At 41.3% G+C, this 21,514-nt stretch overlaps 2 protein-coding genes across 2 annotated transcripts; one reads left to right on the top strand and one right to left on the bottom strand.

Annotated features, from left to right (window-relative positions):
* Positions 1 to 102: 102 nt before the first annotated feature.
* On the bottom strand, positions 103 to 9,747 carry rbm25b (RNA binding motif protein 25b). The gene is made up of 17 exons (XM_029495813.1): positions 9,600 to 9,747; positions 8,988 to 9,088; positions 8,512 to 8,729; positions 8,137 to 8,194; positions 7,767 to 7,927; positions 7,395 to 7,577; positions 7,227 to 7,310; positions 4,484 to 4,755; positions 4,187 to 4,304; positions 3,875 to 3,964; positions 3,485 to 3,558; positions 2,920 to 3,070; positions 2,279 to 2,693; positions 1,749 to 2,044; positions 1,371 to 1,469; positions 1,238 to 1,285; positions 103 to 1,034 (listed from the first exon to the last, which is right to left on the bottom strand). The coding sequence occupies exons 2-17, from the start codon at positions 9,064 to 9,066 to the stop codon at positions 942 to 944; spliced, it is 2,439 nt and encodes an 812-aa protein (XP_029351673.1). The 5' UTR covers positions 9,067 to 9,088; positions 9,600 to 9,747; the 3' UTR covers positions 103 to 941.
* A 1,609-nt stretch (positions 9,748 to 11,356) lies between these two features.
* Positions 11,357 to 17,260, top strand: hsp90ab1 (heat shock protein 90, alpha (cytosolic), class B member 1). Its single transcript, XM_029495814.1, has 12 exons — positions 11,357 to 11,498; positions 12,578 to 12,721; positions 12,875 to 13,081; positions 13,172 to 13,331; positions 13,642 to 13,775; positions 13,882 to 14,187; positions 14,276 to 14,441; positions 14,576 to 14,766; positions 15,176 to 15,323; positions 15,474 to 15,742; positions 16,286 to 16,619; positions 16,707 to 17,260. Exons 2-12 carry the CDS (start codon positions 12,578 to 12,580, stop codon positions 16,823 to 16,825), a joined length of 2,178 nt encoding a protein of 725 aa, XP_029351674.1. The 5' UTR covers positions 11,357 to 11,498; the 3' UTR covers positions 16,826 to 17,260.
* The last annotated feature ends 4,254 nt before the right edge of the window (positions 17,261 to 21,514 follow it).

Here is a 21,514-nt window from a genome sequence, read left to right as displayed (position 1 = left end):
CTAGAGGGATTTTCTCAAATTCCATTTGTTCTGAATAGGCTGAATTTGTGGACAATCAGGTGCAGGAAACAAATGAGGGTGAGGAAGTGAAACACTGCTAAACAATGGTTATAAAAATCAATTTATTCAAATGTTCACCAATACAAAAACAAATGGAGAGCACCTTCACAACTTCAAATCTGTTTTTTCCCGTTATTTGCTCATTTTCCTATAGTGGTCATGGTGTGTGCTTTTACAGCCACGGGGACGTTAGCACCCCGGTGACTGTGGGCCTTCTCAGGCTTACTTCAAATGACAAGTAGGTGTCTTTTGAGATGGTCTGAGTACAAGAGTGTGCCAATACAGTTAACAGGAATGTGAGGAGGAAACACAAAAGAGACTTGGAATTGAGTCCAAAATCCTGTATAAATAATCCTCTAAAACAAAACTGTTTGCATCCTTCTTGTGATTCTCCATATTCTAAAGCAGGATGGCTTGAACCCACATTCAACTGCAAGCCAGACTTCACACCTTAAATACTTAAAATAGCTCATGAAATTAATAAACTGCAGCCTGACTCCTCACACAAAATGTGTGATGGCTTGTATATAGTTTAAAGTACAAGACCAAGAGCCGTTATCCGGCTGCACAACAATGGTCCTACGGGCCAATCAAGTAGCTTCCTCTCAGAATTATTTCATCATACCCAATTAATGACACTGTATATACACTAAATTACACCAATACAGTCAGCACCTGCAAACAGAAGGGATGTGAAGGTAGCCTGAGTATGTTGAGACAAAAAAAGACAAGACCTGAAGTGTGAAAATAAGCAGAATCCGCAGTTACAGTCTGTACTGGTGAGTTGCTTTGTTTGGGTGACATTGTTCTGCTACACTATAATACACTATTTATGGAGGGAAAAAAAAAAAAAACAATTGATCATTCAGTGGTGGGTTTACTTATTTCACTAGTCCAATCTTCTTAGCTTCTGTTTCATAAATGAGTAACCTCCACATCTTCACAATGAAGACCTCAGCTTCTTCATCAAGAACCTGAACAGTTAAAAAAAAAAGAAATAAAAGAAAGATGTTCACGAACAAGTTAGGAGAGTAAATTTTGATCAACTATTTCAGACCAATTAAATTTACTTGGATAAAACTCAAAAGCAAAATGGATTTAAAAATGTTAAATAAAATAATCCTGAGGCTTGAACATGAAAAAAAAAAAAACATTCAACAAAGAGTTGCTTACTCACCATAGCAACATCATCCAAGATACTTTGTGGCATACTGTGAGCCATCACCTAAGAAAAGAGCAAAAACAGGATGATTTTACTGTCAATGTTCCATTGAAAGTGTGAATGAGCTCAGACACGACATGATCAATACCTTGGAGCAGACAAAGTCCACTAACGTTGGCTCTTCTTCTCCAATGTACTCAATGATCTTTTTATTGATCCAGGGGCGAACTCGTCGTTCCATTAAGGTCTACAAAAAAGGTAAAAGCACAAGTAGTTTCTAAGAGGCAGTTAGATATTTGATAATGACTACTATTAAATTCAGAGCAGCAAGGAAACAAGGAGAGGACATTGTTCCTTTTTTTGCGGTTGCTCAGGGGTCAAGAGAACTCAGTTTGTGAATACTCTTGTGATCTTTTATTAAAACATCCCCAAGGCCGGTTATCTGAACCACAGTATTCTTAGTTCTTAACTTGTCTGCGAGAAAAAAAGTTTGAAAAACACATAAAATGTCTCCGGTTTTCCTCACCGTATCAACCATAGACCAGTCCAGCGGGTAGGAAAACAGCTCAGGTTTTGCTGTGGGAATTTTCTCTATCAGGCTCTTGATGTGTTTGCGTTTCTCTTCGGTGTTGGCTCCCTTTATGTTAGAGAGACCGGCACCGTCCACCCCAAGGCTCTTATCGTCGTCGTAATCCAGCGGGACCAGCTTCCTCTTGCGGGGCTGCTCGTCAGCCTCCTCGTCATCAAACTTGTCGAAGACGCTGTCCACAGGCAGCTTCTTCCTTTTACCCACATTGGGTTGACTGGGACTTCCTGTGGCAGCTGGAGATTTTAAAATGTACATATTTTTAGGCAGATAACATGTGTTATATATCTAACACTAAAATGTGTGCAAATGTACGTTAAAAGAATAACACTGGTACAGTTCCATCTTAAATCACCAGTGTCAAAATTTAGGTTTGGTTTCCATCTGTTTACTACCATCTTGCCCAGCTACATCTTTAATTCACAGCAGAATGCTGATTGATCCCGATGAAAAGCTTTTTGGAGACTCACCTAGTTTGAGGCTGAGGGCGATTTTTGACCGGTGTTCCTCCTGCGGCAAGGCCTCTGGGGGCGAGTTCTCATGAGGGATGATGATGCCACAGGGCGACTCAGCGTCCCCAAGTGTGTCAGGGGACACGTTGCCGCTGGCTGATGACACTGAGGGCGCTGCTGTAATGGGGCGCATCGTGGGCTTCAGGCAAGGTTTTACATCAGGGTTATCTTCATCGTTGTCATAATCTTCCTCCTCTCCCTCCTCCACCTCGTCGTCTGACTGGGCGGGCCGTGAGCGGGCCTCTGATCTGTCCAGTTGCCCTCTGCGGTCGCGGTGGTCTCGAGACCCCCTGTGGCGCTCCCGTTCTGCCTCCGGCTCTGGCTCCTGGATGATGGGAGGTTGTCTGAGACGCTCCTCCTCTTCCTCCTCCATCTGGACCAATAAGAGGCAGATGTGCAGAGAATAAAACCCAGTTGCTGTGTTTTCCAGAAAAGAAGGTCAGCAGACAATGAAAGCTGGACTGCCCTGATGTGCAGAGGCAGGAGGTGCAGACACACTCAGATGTTAAAGTGACCTTCACAAAGTCAACACACAAAAAGCCCATTCAATGCAGATATACAGACAGACGAGCACACTGCATTCTTATAGAGAAGCATACCCTGCGTAGCTCTGCGTCTGGGTCTGGATGTCCCTCGTCTAGCAGCCTCTGTCTGATTTCCTCCAGCTCCTCCTTCTCTCTCTTCCTGTCACGCTCGTCCGCCTCCATCTCCTTCTCTCGGTCTCTGAGACGCTTCTGCAGTGCACTGCCCCTAGGGGTCACACCAAAAATAACAGCCTTCAGAACAATGGCTGGAACTGCAGTACAGCATCTGCTACAAGTTTGATCTGTGTCACACATCTGCTGCTGCCTTTTACTGTTTTTACATGTTTAGGTGACACATGGCTGAAATCTCTAAAACAGGGCTCTGAAATGAATATCTCAACATTTTGGAGCATGCACACGCATTTATACACATTTACCAATAATTCACAGCATTTCTGACAATGAAAGTTGATTTGATTATGCAGAGCAGCACACGTCTGTGGATTCAAACTATTTCAAACCTGCAGGTCAGATAAGCATCCGTTTACAGAGGAAGAGCGGTGCATTTCATTTCTGATTGGCCATCTAATTGTCTTAAGTAAAGCAGTTAACCTGTATCCCCCACCCTCCATTTGCTCACCTGTAGTACTTTGGGTCGTCTCTGTCATCATCATAGTCTTCAAGAAATTCTTTTAGCCTTTTGCCCTCTTTCATCTGAAGACACACAGGGCTAAGTTTAACTTTTTTAGAATGATGACAGTCAAAATTCTTTGTCTGACTCTTGTGGAAACGTATCTTTGTGAACAAATAATCCCATGTTAATTAACCTTCATGAAAACAGAATTGTAGAACATTAAATGACTCATGAATTACTTTCAAATTTAAACTCTAAAATATAATGACACATTAATACATTTTGCAAGGCTCAAAGCGAAACAAAGTAATTCTGGATTGTTAGAGACAATAATGTTTACAAGTGTTCGGGTAGAACATTTTTATGAACATCACTGGTCATTCAGTGTCCTCTCACCATTTCTCGTCGGCGTTCATCTTCCCTCTCAGCCTCCTTGGCATAATCCCGTGCCTTCTTCCTCTCCCTGAGTTCCCAGTTTTTTAATCGCTGTAGTGAAGACAGTGTCAGGTGAGCCGCAGACAATCTCCCAAAATGTCAAAAAAGCTACAACGTTATCTTGACTACATTTTTGGACATCTCATTCCCCACTTGTTCAAGCCTGCCCCCTTTCTATTTTTGAACCAATAAACTTTCATCCTTCTATTAAAGATCACGGAGCCACTGATCACCACACATGTAGGTATGCAGCACCTTCCTGGCCTCCCCTACCTCTTGATAGGCTGCTTCTTTATCTCTAAGTTTCCTCTCCAGCTTCCTGCGCTCATATGCCTCCTCTTCATCCTCTTGGTCTCGCTTCTTTTCTCGATCACGGTCTCGACTCTCCTCCCTGTGAAAACCATTATGATGAGGTTTGATCTGGAACAATATAAAACCACCTGATATGTATAAGTGAGTGAAATGTCAATCATAGTAAAAGGCCTAAATGATCCTGGACGAGGACAAGTTAGTGAGAACACAAAGTGGAACTGTCTACATGTTGCCTTTTACGAAGGATTCATACTCTACCTGGATCGGCTGCGGTCAGCACTCCTGTCCCGGCTTCTGTCCCTCTCCCAGTCTCTGTCTCGATCTCTGTCTCTGGTCCTGCGGTCCCGGTCTTTGTCTCTGTCTCTGTCTCGTTCCCGTTCTCTTTCCCTCTCCCGCTCCCTCTCTCGTTCCTTCTCCCTCTCGCGGTCCCGCCGCTCTCTTTCCCGCTCTCGCTCTTTTTCACGCTCCCTCCTTTCCCGTTCAAACTCCAGCCGCTCCTTCTCCCTCTTGTCCTTCTCCTCTTCTAGTTTCTGTAGAGCAAAACACAAACAGGTTCAGCCGATGCCAGATGTGATCCAGTGAGTCAATTTGCTTCTGTGCACAGATCAAGTGGTTTCCAGATTTTGAGGATGGAGTAAAACATTTATGATGCTAACATGCCCTTTACTGTCAGTGCAAGGCTTGTAAATGAAACTGGAACTCTAAGACTCAAAACAGGGAAAACCTGGAGGGGTTGAAAGCCTCTCCCTTGCAGAGAGACAGCTTTAACATTCTTCTAAATAAATTCGGTGAAGTATTTTTGTTGTAATTGTGCCTTATAAACTACAAATAAACAAATCTAACTGGAAACCACTTTAATGGTCAAAAGATCTGTGTAACATGTTCAGCCTGAGGCATTCATAATGAGAAAAAGGCGCTGCAAAAGACAATGCTTTTTCTCTCCTTAAGAGTCCTCCTCTCAGAACAAGGAAAACAAAAACAGAAAACAGGCGTCAGTCTTTTGTTGAACTAGGTGTTTGTGACTTACAGGTGTTGAACTATGGACTCAGCCCTTCGCTGCCCCTACAAGCCTTTTAAGTTAGGCCTGGGAGGAAAGCAGGTCACACGGTATACAAGGGAAAAACGTTATGGGAGTCTGTCTTGCTTAAGCATCATCATCAGCATCATCATCATCAACAACAATAGTCTTTACTTCAATGTCATTAGGTAAAGTGCTAAAAATCAAGAAAAGAACAGAATGAACATAAGTTACATCTTGCACAGATAAATGAAATTGTAGAAGCAGTCTTACCCCTGCAGAAGTCTTCAGTAGCTCTTCATGACTCATTACTCAGACACACACACAACTTTGACCTCACAGACATTACACACAAGGCTTTGGCTGTGTTTTAACAAACTTAAACTTCTATGTCACTTCAATGGCATCCATCACGGAATGAAAACAGGATTAAATAAAACACTGTAAATTTGTTGATTTTCTAGTGCAGAATGAACTTGAATTTTATTGTAACTCTTAAGGTTTTACAGCTTTTTTAAGCCATGGGAAGTCTGCTGCTCTTCTGCAAGAAATACAGAGAACTTAAAGCCTTGGGTGTAGTGCAATGCAGATGGAAAGATGAGAGAAGTTAATAACTTTAACACCTATGGACCTCAGTATTAAGTAATTTTATTGATTACTCCGAAGCCTCGACTCAAACAAATCAGTTTGATTAACTTAATGTCAAGTGCACTGTTCTGTCCTTGCTTTGCTTTAATTTACTTACCTGGGCTCCTTTAACAATTATTTGCCCGACTGTACAGGTATAAGCAAATAATGATCTTGACAAAATTTTGCTATTATCTATAAAAGCAAGAACAATACAAGTAAAAAGTGGAAAAGGTGAAGGTAAGTTAAAAAAAAAAAAAAAAAAGTTACATTGTTATAATGTTTTGCTTTAACTTGAATTTGGGGCTTGGTTTCTGCCACTTCCATCTTTTTCAAAGTAGCTTGACTCAAGAATACAGCTTCATCCTGTTTGTTTGTCAATTAATGCATACATGTGTGTAAAATTTAACTGTCATATTTGAAAGAAAATTAAATAAGATTGTGTGATAGAGAGCAAGAGAATGAAGAGAAAATCCAGACAACACACACAGAGAGCACGTACCTTGTCAGTCTTCAGATCAGCATGCTGCTGTGGACAGGGCGCCCCCCCACACTAGCATATTAAAGGCTAAAGTCAAAGTCACTCCAGTGGTTATTGTCAAGAGTCCTTGTGCTTCAACATGAACACTATTAAGACAGACCATAATATACAGAGGACTAGCACAGGTTCACTGACTTTACAGCTTTTGGGGGAGCAGCCAATGCTGCCAAGAATCCAGGACCTTGAAGTAGGTAAGTACCTTTATGGTGTGAAATGGTTAAACCCACACATCCAGGCCGACACAAAAGTGCTGTACAGTTGCCCCTATACAAGTCCTCGAGAGGGGGACGCCCAGTATATGTATATAGTAAATGAAGGCTGATACTTACATCCTATCCTCGTAACTTTTTCCAAAGCTCTGAGATTCATCTTGCTTTAGTCACCATATGATCACTATCATAATGGTGGGGTTTAATGAATAGATTAGCTTTTAAGTAACTTTACATTGTCTCCATGCATTTTTGTGTGATGAATGAAGAATGGATCTATAATGGTCACACCTCTATAGTTTTAAATATGGTAGTCACAGGTGTCAAATCAGGCCTCAGAAAGGTCACATTAACACTAGCTGTCTGCCTACTTGTGGTGTTTAAAAACCGAAAATGAAACAATTCATATAATATGGGGCAGATTAAAATGTTCCGTGATGTAAATTTTAAGGACTGCCAATTTTTGGTGCAGTTTGCATGTTAATGAGATCAAGAAAAGCTCGGTAAATGTGTCAGCTAAATGTGCAAGCTCTAGGAGTGAACTATGTGAGCAGCTGCTGTCCAAAACCTGTAATGTCAAGTACAATATCAAAAAAGCCACTTTACCTTGTGGGTGTCACGGAATTTACTGATCTCTCTGGAAATCAGGTCTCTCTTGTCCTCCTCCATATCAATTGTGTTAATGTCATCCTATGAAAGAAATAAAATGTCAGCTCTCAAGTTGAAATAACCTGAGTCTCGCTTCCAAGTTGCAATTCATATAAATAAGCAGACCTCTTCTTTCTTCTCCTTCTTTCTCTTGCGTCGCTGGGAGTCCTCGTCCTGTGAGGGTGCGTTGAGTTCAGCAGCATATTCGCGCATCAACCCATCGATGGCACCTTTAATTATCTGATCCTTCTTCTTGGTCTCCTCGTCCAGTACTTCTTCCTCATCATCTCCTCCTTCTGTCTTTTTATTCTGCCCATTCAAAGGACAACACATTTATCTCATTTTATGATTACAAATGATAGAAATTCATAAACATATTTGAACCACTTAATAAATGTGTGAGAATGAGGTATGGCCAACAATTCACAAAACTTGAATGAGGTCATGTGCATGAGGTATACAGGGATACTTATTAAAGAGACAACCAGTGATTCATACCCCATTTGCGGTCTTTTTCTTAGCTTTCCACTCATCTAGCTGAGCTTTTGTCTTGGCATCCACCTTCACCAGGAGATTTTTGTCTCCAATCTGTAGGTCATGAAGCAGCCTCAAAGCCCGTAACGTAGACTCTGGCTCTTTATATTCACAAAACCCAAAAGCTGCAACAGATATTGACACAAAAAACATATTGGAGCTGGTTAATATAAGGTAATCTACAGTTTTATAAAATAACAACTACTTGTTCTACTTCTTGTACTACTGGTTTAAAGTGAAAATATTTTGTATATTTAGAGTTCGTAACCCATGTTTGCTTAGGCTAAAAGAATTTCCTGACCTGCTGATGCTGGTTGTGTGCAGTATGAATTACCTTGAAGCTTGCCAGAAGCTCCTTGGACTCTCTTCCAGCTCAGAACAATTCCACACTTCTGCAACATCAGTACAAAGGAAAATGACTTCAGAACTACAAGTTGTTTTCAATTTTGTAATACAATTCCCAACTCTCTCTCTCTCTCTCTCTCTCTCTATCTAGATATATATAAATAAATAAAATGTATTACTAATTAGTGATGGTAATTAAATCTGTGCTATAACTTCATCTCTTGAAAACAATGGAAATTGCAGAGTTGCACACTTGGGGATAGCAGAATCTACATATATCAGAGAATTAATTCTTTATCTGTGTAAGGTTACAAACTAGTTCATACACTTAGACAATATTCTTCAGACCCTCTGCGTCTCTTACCGCCAGCAGTTGTCTGATCAACATATCTGAAGCTTTTTCTGATATGTTCCCCACAAACACGGTGGTCGTGGGGCCACTGTTCTCATCGTTGTCTTTGGCCCGCACTGCAGTAGCTTCCTTCTTGGGAACGGGAGGCTTACTGACCACGGACACAGAAGGCATCATCACTGCAGGTGTGGGGGTCATGATACCCATGTGAACAGGTATCATTGGAGCTCCTGCAACCGACAAATGAAACGTCCTTCAACTAGAGAAAAAGGCTGTATTTCATATATGAAATTTGTAACCTTTATTATGTTAAATTACAACACAGTTTGTTCCCTAACTATCTAACGACAGAAAGCTTAAAGTAAAAACTTTTTTTTAACATGAAGAATGCAATTATCTTTAGTATAATTACTGTGTCGATCACTTGCAAATACAAAAAATGAGAAAGAAAGCCATAACCCCTGAATGTGGTACAAGCAGGTTCTTACCTGAGGAAAAGCCAGCATACTGAGGGGGCATCCCAGGAGGGGGCAACAGAGGTCGGTTTAAATGAGGGGGGAAAGACATTGTGGGTGTGAATGGCACCGACCTGAAGGAGCAACGACACCCATTAACAGTTTATTCAAGGCTATTAATCTAATCTCACATTTTGTTTGAGAGCTCCCAACTGTTCAATTTAGACATCAACATTACTGTTGCTCGTGTCATTTGAACTAACTAATGTCGTAAGGAGAACCGAAAACACAGGTCCAACTAGTTCGGTCAAACACTGCTAATTAAACATCGATTGGACCCATTTACTAACCAGCTGTTCGTTTAGTCCGACAATACTCCTTTAATATCATGTAGCCCCGATTAAATTATTCAATTTCCTTGTAATTATGGTTTACTGCGCTGTAGTTTAATCCCTAAACCTGAACTGAGATACTAAAAACACCAAAATCCTGTTAGCTAAAGATAGCATCGAGCACGTTACCTCACCCGGCAAAGCCAAACTGGGCTAACATTAGCTCGAGCTGGTGTTCGTTCACAGTCAAAACTCACTTTTGAGGAGTAATTATAAATTCTGAGTACATGTGAAAACATCCATTTATACCTACCCCGTATCAGGCAGCGTACAAAGAGGTAAAAACAGCTATCTAAAAGTTATTAATCCTGAAATTCTTTGTAACGCTCCGTATGTTGAGTTAGCACGGTGGCTAGTCACGGCCTTCGCAAACATTGACGCAAGCGCTTTACGCTCCTGAGGAGGAGAGCGCTTGTTTTGTCTGTCGGGCTGTGGCCGCTGGACGGAGCCAGAAAACGTGGAAAGGTGCCCACGCGTACTACCTGGTTTATAACAATTTTTAATTAATTATATTTATAACTAGTTATAAGGACAACATTAACATCAACAATAACAAAACAACAACGATGGTAATATCAACAACAATAACAATAATAATAATCAACATTGTGTGAATGCCTCCGGGCCTTTGGGTTTACTGAGCAGTCAGGTGAGCTCCAGTCTTTTAGGGATAATATGTCTCCTGGTTTGTTAATTGTATCTTAACATAAAGGTTGCGTGGCTGTGGATTGTTTATGATTTCCTTTAAACTGTAGATTGTACAGTACGATCCCTAAAATATCTTAAATAAATGTTTTTACTTCACAGTAATCTCATGTCATCGTTGTTAGTTGTTTGCTGTTGTTTTTTCTCTTTATTGTAGCTGTCTGAGCTACAGACTGATGTGCTGTCATCTCATCAGCTCTTGGTAATAAACGCTCCTCGTCGGTTACCATGGTGTTCTCATTCTGTGATAGCAGATGCGCCGCGAGGGCTGCATTTGACACGTCGGTGACGTCACTTTAGGCGGGTTTTTTTTTTTTTTTTCATGGAAAGTGCGAGAAGAAACGAAGCACAGCCACCAGGTTTTCAAATATTCCTCCGTTCACTTAAAAAGTTCCCCGCTCTTTGCTATGTTGTCATCGAACTGAAGATGCATTAGTAGATTTAAATGCGTATAATTGTTAAGCGGATACAGCTTTTCATGTCCAGACAGTCCATGGCGACGGTAGAGCCGTCTAGTCTGTCTCCATAAATGGGACCTCTGAGTAAAACTAACACAGGGCGGCAGCTGCTGTGACCAACAACAGGGATTCACTTCATTATTAAGATAAGAGTCATTGCTCACTTTATAATATTTACATATTTACAGGCCTGCAGGTTTCTTTTCCCAGCACCTGCAAGTTAATGGAGTCCACCTGAATGGGATAGACCCTCCTCTGCATTATAGAGCACAATCAGTGTGTCTCTTTGTCATCCTCCATCCTTGTATGGGTTTTTATAGTTGTGTCTCTTAGTGGAAGTTGTTTTGTCTCTTTGACCCCGGGGCCCCTGATTCTGTATTCAGACCCTGGTGTTAACTGTGTTGGGTTGGAAAGCTTCTTTTGTGAAGTGAATCTGACCTGATCAGGGTTGAATTATATTTGAACACTTTACAGCAAGGAACTTAATTTCTCCATCAAATTCAGGGCCTGAAAATACTTCATCCATTCCCAGAGCAAACAAACTAATACTATATACTATATAACTAAAATATGACATACATAAGCGTTATAATAATGATAAACCATAAAAATAAAACACAGAACAAGTTAGTTTTAAAAATGAAAATAAGCGACTATAAGTACTGATCAAGTGGAAATATCTAAGTATAAATAGTACATTCCATGTTACACAATTGCCTGACTATTCACGATATCTCTATATTTCAACAATCTGAGTAAAATAACATTATTGTCGTTTATTTACATAACAATTTCTGTCTTTTTACTCACAGACCAGCTTTACTGGTAGACGGTGCGCGGCGGATGGATACGGCCGCACACTGAGACGCGTGTGTATAAAGATTCCGGTCTATTGAAAGGAAGTCCCTTTCCATTTCCCTGCGTCAGAGAGCATAAGGGATAACACATTGGTTGCATTTTATTCAAGAAAAGTCACCGAAATAAACAAGGTACGTACACCAGTGTTTCACACGCGTGTGGTACATGTTGTGCCCATCTTATATCTGTGCTTGGCCGACGCGGCTCTGAAGTAATCCTCGGCTGTATCCATGAGAGCTCATGAGTCACACGGTAACCTTAGCATCGTCAGCGTGGTGCTGCAGTTAGCATTTTTATTATTATTATCAATATCATATTCATCAATATCATCACTTGTCTGTCTGTGGGGTTAAACAGTAGATTTTGATTCGTAAGAAGTAAAGTTGTCGTGCTCCGATGGCGACACGGTTATGCAGACTGTCTGGCAATGCGGTGCTTTACCGCACCGTTAGGCCGAGCTTGTGTTGCACCAGGGCAGGCAGGTGTGGTGGAGATGACACCGCCGCCTCCGGTTACCTTACCGAGCTGTCGATCCGATTAAACAGCCTCATAAAACGAGCTCCCGTGGATTTAAAAAATAAATAAATAAATAAATAAATAAATAAACCTCCTTAAGATCAAAACGTGATAATCTAAGTGAAACAATGGAAATGTCGGTTTGACTTCAGTTGTTAACCCAAACGGTCGGTTGTCGGTTATGTAACCGAAGAAGGTCGTCGGTTTGGGTTAACGTTTCTGATTTTTAGTTTGGCTGCTGCTGGTTGACTTCGCCGCCGATGAGGTTTGGCGTTACCTTGGTCGAAGGGCAAACGTGGTTTATGGCGACACGGCGTTAGTTGCAGATGTCACATCGTGGACTGTTTCTCCAGTGTTTGGACACTTAGAGCCGCATTTCCCGGCGGTGTCGCTGTTTAAATGTGCGGCTGGTTCTTAGCACGTGTTTGCGGAGTCCATTGTCTGTCGGTCGACGCCATGTTGGTTAATGGTTACTTCCGCCGATGTGGCTGCGGGCCAGTTTTACTAAACTGGCTTGTGAGGTTGGATTAATTCATGATAAACGAAACTGAATGACGACACAAGAACGCGGGAGCCATAATGGTTTCTTCTGTAGTTCTCTGGTGTGACCCAATTAAGTTAATCAGCCATTTAACGGTTTGGTTCCATTCAAACTCAAAGCATTTTGTTTTTTTTTTTATTTGTTTTTGTGTAGATGCCTGAAGAAATGCACCAAGAGGAGGAGGCTGAGACCTTTGCCTTCCAGGCAGAGATTGCTCAGCTGATGTCCCTGATTATCAACACCTTCTACTCCAACAAAGAGATCTTCCTCAGGGAGTTGATCTCCAACGCTTCTGATGCAAGTGCCCAGTATTTTAGTAGTGTCTTCCTCATCTTTCACAATAATTTCAACTATCTCAACCGTTAGTCATCTCTACTACTTGTATTATAAAATGACACAACATTGTTCAGCCACATTAAATGTCTGTGTATCTTGTTGATGTGCTTACAGGCTTTGGACAAGATTCGTTATGAGAGCCTGACTGAGCCTTCCAAGTTGGACAGTGGCAAGGATCTGAAAATCGACATCATCCCAAACAAAGCTGACCGCACCCTGACCCTCATTGACACTGGAATTGGCATGACCAAAGCCGACCTGATTAACAACCTGGGTACCATTGCCAAGTCTGGCACCAAGGCCTTCATGGAGGCCCTGCAGGTACAATGAAGTATAGTGAAGCAAGAACACTGATTTCACCAAACTTGCACAGGTTTCATTCACAACACTGTTAATTTTGTCCCCCTTTAGGCTGGAGCTGACATCTCCATGATTGGTCAGTTTGGTGTGGGTTTTTACTCTGCCTACCTTGTTGCTGAGAAGGTGGTTGTCATCACCAAACACAACGATGATGAGCAGTATGCCTGGGAGTCCTCTGCTGGCGGTTCCTTCACTGTCAAGGTTGACAATGGTGTGTTTTGGTATCAAATTCTTAAAAGCGGGTATAATTGCAATGTTTTGAAATGAACTGTCTAAAATAGAACACTTCAAAGTTTTCAAAAAACATGCTTCAGTTGTATTCATCATTTAACTTCAATGCGCAAAAAATTAAGCGGCAGCTCCTTGAATGCCCCCCCCAAGAAATTTTGTAAAAATTAAATGCTAAATATTTAATGGCCCCATATGCTCAACATGAGTACTCTTGTAACTTTTCCTTTGTCTTAATGAATAGCTGCTTCATCTTCCACCCAAAATGTGCTAATAGCAATATAACTGAACAGGTGAGCCCATTGGCCGTGGAACAAAGATCATCCTGTACCTGAAGGAGGACCAGACAGAATACATTGAGGAGAAGAGGATCAAGGAGATTGTGAAGAAGCACTCTCAGTTCATTGGCTACCCCATCACCCTGTTTGTGAGTATCTTCAGTCAACTCACAATAGCTCCCATTTAGTAAATTTAGGCAAGTTCACTGTTGACAAGTCAGTTAAGTTGAGCTCATGAGTCATTTTGCTATGAAGGTGGAGAAAGAACGCGACAAGGAGATCAGTGACGACGAGGCAGAGGAGGAGAAGGCAGAGAAGGAGGAGAAGGAAGATGCCGAGGACAAGCCAAAAATTGAAGATGTGGGCTCAGATGATGAGGAGGACTCCAAAGACAAGGACAAGAAGAAGAAAAAGAAGATCAAGGAGAAGTACATTGACCAGGAGGAGCTAAACAAAACCAAGCCCATCTGGACCAGAAATCCTGATGACATCACAAATGAAGAGTATGGCGAGTTCTACAAAAGTCTGACCAATGACTGGGAAGATCACCTGGCTGTCAAGGTAAACTGAAAGACAAGCAGTGTCTCCAGCTGCCTCATATGCTAGCCTGGTGGCTAAAATGTCAGTAAAAGAATTTCCCCTTCTACAGCACTTCTCAGTGGAGGGCCAGCTTGAGTTCCGGGCCCTGCTCTTTATTCCCCGTCGTGCACCTTTTGACCTCTTTGAGAACAAGAAAAAGAAGAACAACATCAAACTGTACGTGAGAAGAGTCTTCATCATGGACAACTGTGAGGAGCTCATCCCAGAGTACCTGAGTAAGTTGGTGTCATACTATGCCTTGAGCCCTAAATTGTCACAAGTCTTCACTATTGCTTCAGCTACAAGAGTTTAACTAGAGCTTTAATATAATACAGCAGTGATTTCAACTGAACTATGAATATAATTTCAGACTTTGTCCGTGGTGTGGTGGATTCTGAGGACCTGCCCCTCAACATCTCCAGAGAAATGCTGCAGCAAAGCAAGATCCTCAAGGTTATTCGTAAGAACATTGTCAAGAAGTGTCTGGAGCTGTTTGCTGAATTGGCTGAGGACAAAGAGAACTACAAGAAGTTCTATGAGGCATTCTCCAAGAACATCAAGGTATTCAAAATGAAGCTTTTTGGCTTGATTTCTAAACAAAATCTTTTTAAGACTTTAATGAAAGCTGCTACTCCTCCATGTGTCTGCAGTGCATCTCCGTGGATTCATAAGGTTTACTTTATTATTGTGGCTGCTATTGTAGGTCAGATTCAAAAATAGTTGAGAAAACTGCAACTCTTCAATTGGCTACAGCATCAACTAGTGTACAGAATCTCATTTGCTCAAGTTGCTAGGCTTTTGTGATGTAGATTGAATGCTGTAGATTAGTTGCTTAGTATTAAACTAGAAAGTAAATTTGAACCCACTTGCTCTTCTCTTACCATCTATTTAAGGATTGGGTCTCTTTGATCCTGGCCCTAGATGTTTGGGTTTGTTTTTTAATAAAAAATTCTCAATTATGTCTCTGTAGCTGGGAATCCACGAGGATTCTCAAAACCGCAAGAAACTGTCTGAGCTGCTGCGTTATCACAGCTCCCAGTCTGGAGATGAGACTACCTCCCTCACAGAATACCTTTCCCGCATGAAGGAAAACCAGAAGTCAATTTACTACATCACTGGTGAGTGTTTTGCAGGATTCAGTAACATTCTGTAAAGCTAAGCAGCTATTAATGAATTTCATTGTAAAATTGCAGTGGGCATTTTTTAAATCACAAAAGGAACCATTAAATCTGTACAAGATGACACTAAGCCTCTTTGTTTACCTGTAGGTGAAAGCAAGGATCAGGTGGCCAACTCTGCCTTTGTTGAGCGTGTCCGCAAGCGTGGCTTTGAGGTCCTGTACATGACAGAGCCCATCGACGAGTACTGCGTCCAGCAGTTGAAGGAGTTTGATGGCAAGAGCTTGGTCTCTGTTACCAAAGAGGGCCTGGAGCTGCCAGAGGATGAGGAGGAGAAGAAAAAGATGGAGGAGGATAAGGCCAAGTTCGAGAGCCTCTGCAAGCTCATGAAGGAGATCCTTGACAAGAAAGTGGAGAAGGTCAGGCCTGTTTGTTCAATGTGTCACTTTGCAATCTGGGTTTAGGGCCTTGAAGTTAACTACAGTTTGACAGTATTTTGTTTGGTAACAGGTTCCCTAATTGGTCCCAACTTTTATAGTGGTGAGTTCAGACTTGGTCTCAGGTTTCCTGTATTATTCAGGCCAACCCTGGATGATTCAGATTTTGCTAAAGCTAGTTGTGTGTTCTTGGCATTGTGTGGAGATGCAAGTTCAGAAGTCTTTTGAAAACCTAACTGATTTGTTTCACTGCTCTAACACGTGCCTGGGTTTGTATACTTCGCTTTATGGAATGTGTTAAACTTGAGTGTTTTTATATATTCACCATTATTACTTTAACATGAAGGTCTACAGAAAATAAGACAATTGATAAACAGGCATGTCCTTGACATGCTGGTGTGATACTTCTAACAGACTGTTCTGCATGTGTTTTGAATTTACCTTGACTTGCCCCCAAGTACACTGGCTTGCTGTTCAGATACATTTGAGCTTTATTTTTAACTCTTGACCTGTTTGGTGGTCCAGGTGACAGTGTCCAACAGACTGGTGTCTTCACCCTGCTGCATTGTGACAAGTACCTATGGCTGGACAGCCAACATGGAGAGGATCATGAAGGCCCAGGCACTCAGGGACAACTCCACCATGGGTTACATGATGGCCAAGAAGCACCTGGAGATCAACCCTGACCATCCCATTGTGGAGACTCTCAGGCAGAAGGCTGATGCTGACAAGAACGACAAGGCTGTGAAAGACCTCGTCATCCTCCTGTTTGAAACCGCCCTGCTGTCCTCAGGCTTCTCCCTGGACGACCCACAGACCCACTCCAACCGCATCTACAGAATGATCAAACTGGGACTGGGTGAGGACGCGCTGCTGAAAAACAGACAACATAGACACTGGCTACTTGTTTTGATCTCTAACAAATGACAATCTTTGTTACCTCTAGGTATCGACGATGATGATGTTCCTGCAGAGGAGGCCACATCTACATCAGTCCCAGACGAGATTCCTCCCCTAGAAGGTGATGGTGAAGATGATGCTTCACGCATGGAAGAAGTTGATTAAACCAACTAACCTGACCCCTGATTTCTAACACTTAGCCTCACTTTTCAATTGTTCATCTGTAAAACTGCAGTAACTGCAAAACAAATAGTCATTCATGTTGTGTGGTGGACCAGTGTTGCTCTCGTGTCTAGAGCATTACTCTGCAAGACCTTTTTAAGAAAAGCAGTTTTGGTTTTTGCTGTAATATGTTCATGGTGATGGCACATTTGTTTTAACAAGTACCCTGTTGCACTGAGTTTTAAATGTTGGAGTGGTAAATGTGTGAACATGGGAATGGTACATTCCATTATCAGGTCTGGAGGGTTTGGGAGGTTCTACTCATGTGCAACACTGCACGCTGCATGGAGAGAGGATTGTATGATTCCCTTGCTTGGGTCCAGGCTTGTCTGTATTCCAAGTCTTGTTTTGCAAAAAATTAAAGATGTAATACCTTAATCATCTTGTCTTTTCTCTTAACATTGGCCTGACCATAATAATCAGGTATGCTCTGGTCTGGAAAGTCTTTCTGCCAAAATGCTTAAATGTGTTCCTCTGAACTCCAGGTGGCGCTGTGCTACCACTCTAAGTCACACTGCACCATGCCATCAGTAACTTCATGCACACTGACGCTTCATACTTAAATCAGCATTTCTCAAAGTCATACTGTGACACAAGTGGCCAAAAGCAGTGAATGATTTTTTTAAAAAATAATAAATAAAATCATACTAAATGTAGACTGTTTAACACCAACCTGGTCACTTCTGTGGGAAGAGTTAGTTAATCCCCAAAATAACTTCAGTCCTGACACCAAAACTGCTGGAACCTTTATAAAAAAAAAGTAAAACAAACATTACCAGCAGGATGCCAAAGTAGTTCAACTGAAAATTAAGGAACAAGAAAAGTGAGAAAGTTGGCACAATTACATAAAACCGGCTCACACTCACTCCCTGAGTTTCTTGAAAGTGTGAGGCATCATTAGCTGAGCTACACAGGGGAAATGTAGAGCTTCTAGTTTTCCTGGAAGTCATGTGTCTGGTTCAGGAGGAGGCGGCAGCCACTTTTCCGCACTCATCACTAACAGTGATGTGTGGGTGTCTGTCCCTTCTAAACACACACTTCTGTACGTACACCGAAGGGGGAACTTCAGCTGTGTCATTCAGAAACATACTGAGCTGTTTCTTCTCTGACCACCTCTCTGAAACGTCCTCCATAGACATAATGGAAATTAATGTAAAATTTGTTATAATTCCACACATTATACAATGTGTTTTCGTAATTTTGTCAAATACAAGGCTGACAAAAAGACACAACAGTCTCATGTCACAAGTTCCACTCAGTCCACAAGGGTTTTCAGCTGCCACTTATTTTGAAGGCATATAATTCAAATTTGATTGGTGCCAAATTGTGTGTTGTTTATGTTGGTTTACGCAGGCTGTTAACATTTAAAACCAAAAGATTTAAACACATTTTGGCATACTGATATAGATCTTCATCTAAAAACAAGACGAATGTGGGTGATTGAGACTGTTATTTAATTATGCAAGTAATTGTTATGCAATAATTTCTTATCCCCCATCAGAGTTTTCCAGTTCCCTTTAATGTAGTGATGAATTTTGGTCAAAGGTCATAGAGGAGATGGAACAAAGATGTTAACGACTTAAAAGTCTACAACTGAGGTCTCAGTCTGGTTCAGCTTCCTGAGATTTTCTAAAGTTCGACAGTTAGCGCAGGCTTTCCTCACCAAGTGTAAAGGTGCTTCTGATCTGACTTGCTCATTTTTTTGTTGGGTTTTTTTTTTTCTTCTTCATCAAAGGACTTCCTGTGGAAACAATTGAGTTCCTCATGTAAATCTACCCTCTGCCCACAGATGCACTAATTGGGAGGGGGTGGGGGTTCCTGGTGAACAGGTGGGCTGCGGCGCATGACAGTGTCAGCCCTTAATGTGTCTTGTGACCTTTGCAGCCAGTCATCTCTTTTCTTTTACTCTGTGTCTCCCCCTTCACTACACGCTTTCAATGCAGAACTGCAAAAAAAATCTAGACTGCGCACTGCATGTCTTACTTGGTTGCACAAGCGTAGACATTTTCAATGACTTACTCTACTAAATCAAAAGTTCTGTAACTGTCTGTATATTTATCGGGGACTTTGACTTCTGTTTTAATGAACATATTCCATGAGATAAGAAAAAGTGTAGTCATAGAAGTACGACATATGTCACCTTTTTTTCTGCAATGTACGCAAAAGTATTGTGTAATTTAGTTTCAATAACATTTGCCTGAAAAAACTAAACGACTCATAATCTGAGATGAGTTTTGAGACACACACACACACATTGGGTTGAGTGTCACTTCTTGTATTTCATGGCATTATACAACTACTACAGACAGAAACTGGATTTACACCCACATTGTGTAGGTAAAAAGCAAAACAAAGACAGAAAAGTTATTGCAGAATCTTGAACAACAATAACCTTTAAGAGGTGGTGAAAGAGAGAGGAGTCACACTCTGTTGTCCACACGTGCATTAAGGGAGTGTGTCCAGTGGTCCCTAGGTAACGATTTTAAAACAGTTTGTGGAAAATGAATTACTTTGGAGCTTCAAACAAATCCCCTGTCTCCACAGTACAGCGACTGGAAACAGTCATCATGATTCAAAATCACACATTTACTACAGTTTGAGCCAGACAAAAGCAGAATTTAAAGGAATGCTTATGTGTATCATGTAAAATTATGGATTGAGGACGAATATAAAAAATAAATGTTAATCTTAATAAAGGGAGATGATATATTTAGCAATGTTGAGGAGAAATTAAAATGTAGTGGTGATGTACTCTGAGTTTAGATGAATAAAATCAGACGATAAGGAGCTGATAAGGGCAGGTACTACAGGCGTTTAATACTTATTAGTACAACAACTTATTAATTGCATTAAAGTTATGGGTGTGTTCAGGGTACTAGACTAGTCTTCGGTCAGGATCAGTTGTGCAACTGGAAAACTCAAAAGCAAGATGTGCCCGACCAACTAACCTACCTTTGGTTTGTTTGTTTGTTTTTTGATCTGCCTCATGACTGTTTAGACAGACTTAGGCAAACTGGTAGGATTGGGCGGTTGACTTTTGTTTCCATGTCTCTATATGTTCAATTTCACTTTTAGCTTAGCATAAAAAGTAGAAACAGGGGGAAGCAGGCTTGATCCAAAATCCACTAGTGCTTCCAGAGCTCACTTATTAAAACAAGGTGACTTTTTTCCTTAATCCGTTGCCACGTTAAGAACATTTGACTTATTGGAGACACATGTGGGACTTCTGATAAAGCCGATTCTGACTACAGGGAGCACTTGGTAGGTAAGCGGCGGGGGGGGACAAAGGGTTGAAATGGCTGTGTGAGTTAAAGTGTTCATCAGTGACCTTCGAACGTGATGCGGGGTACATTTTGCTATTTTTGGGGGGCGTCCCGTCTATGATCTCCATGCTGAGCCAAGCTAGCAAGTGATACCTTGATATTAGACATAATGAGTGATAAACTTGATGAAGGGCCAATGGAGGACTATGGTAGTTTCTGGAAGCTCCCATGTGCTGCCAGGAACTGATCAGTCAAATGTTCATGATAGCTAATAAAGTTCCAACAAAAACACTCATCCTTGCAGTCAAAGCGAGAGCCCAAAGTGACTGGTCCGACTCGGGGAGGAAAGTGGAGGTCTGCAAGCTGTTCTTTCGAACCCCCTGCCACCCCCACCTTCACCTTCATTTTTTTGCTTGCCATTTGAAAAGAGGTTTGGAGACGCTAACATTGTGACGCACTACTCCAAACTATGGGGTGTAGGATGTTGTGAAATGAGAAGTGCGGGGAAATTCCCCCATCAAGCAGCTGTGAGACTGATAAACCAGGGGGAAATGTTTTCTGCCACTTCACACTCAAACCCAATCTTCATTTTTTATGTTCTGTGAATCATAATAGTGGTCTGGATCATGTATTGCAGCACCAACAGTAGCTCATCTGGCACTAAAAATAAAGTAAATGTTCTTTGTGAAAGTAGAGAAGGGAGGCCAAACGAAGACAAGGTAGTTAGATGATTACATCCAAAAACCGACAGTCATGTGAAAGCATGACTTCCTGGAGCCATGCTGGATCTGCAAATCAACACAATTACAATACCAATGTGCAATTTTAAGCTCATGCTCACTTGTCTCATGATGACAGAGGGAGAACTTAAAAACATACTTGTAGATGACACCAAAATATTTAGCTCACTTCAGCCTCCTAAAAAAAAAAAAAAACAAAACTTAACGATAACCCAAAATTTCCTCCAAAGGAGATTCAGGTTATTGAGTCAAAGCAATGAACAAAACTGTTCCCAGAGATGTAACTTTGAAACCCACATATAGAGGAATTTAACAGCAGGCTGTTGTTCAGAAAGTACTGTCATGTTTGTATGCCGCTCAAAGGTCTGCGAAAAAGTTACTAAATCTAATAGTTTCAACCGGGCAGAGGTCTCATCACTCCTGAGCTCGAGTGTTTGAACTAAATACGTGAAATGAAGCCTTTTTTTTTTTTTTTTTACTGTGGACATAAGGGTCAACTGTTGATTGCTCTCTTTTGTTTTTGATCTAAACCACCTTGAGTTGCATTCCAGTTGCAAATAATCATCAGATTGATAAACATGCTTGATAACAAATTTTTAGTGAATAATAAAAACAAACTTCTGCACTTC

This window comes from Echeneis naucrates, chromosome 24, assembly GCF_900963305.1.
Source record: "Echeneis naucrates chromosome 24, fEcheNa1.1, whole genome shotgun sequence".
Lineage (NCBI taxonomy): Eukaryota > Metazoa > Chordata > Actinopteri > Carangiformes > Echeneidae > Echeneis > Echeneis naucrates.
The sequence above is the reverse complement of the archived record's forward strand: the minus strand, read 5'-3'. Positions and strand labels throughout refer to the sequence as shown.

Excerpts from the sequence above, each read along its gene's own strand:
- hsp90ab1 (XM_029495814.1), top strand. The coding sequence starts at position 12,578 with ATGCCTGAAGAAATGCACCAAGAGGAGGAGGCTGAGACCTTTGCCTTC. Across the intron at positions 13,776-13,881 it reads GCTACCCCATCACCCTGTTT|GTGGAGAAAGAACGCGACAA; the intron begins GTGAGTATCTTC and ends TTTGCTATGAAG. Across the intron at positions 14,442-14,575 it reads GCTCATCCCAGAGTACCTGA|ACTTTGTCCGTGGTGTGGTG; the intron begins GTAAGTTGGTGT and ends ATATAATTTCAG.
- rbm25b (XM_029495813.1), bottom strand. The coding sequence starts at position 9,066 with ATGTCTTTCCCCCCTCATTTAAACCGACCTCTGTTGCCCCCTCCTGGG. Across the intron at positions 7,928-8,136 it reads AGCTTCTGGCAAGCTTCAAG|CTTTTGGGTTTTGTGAATAT; the intron begins GTAATTCATACT and ends TATCTGTTGCAG. Across the intron at positions 1,286-1,370 it reads TGGACTTTGTCTGCTCCAAG|GTGATGGCTCACAGTATGCC; the intron begins GTATTGATCATG and ends CTCTTTTCTTAG.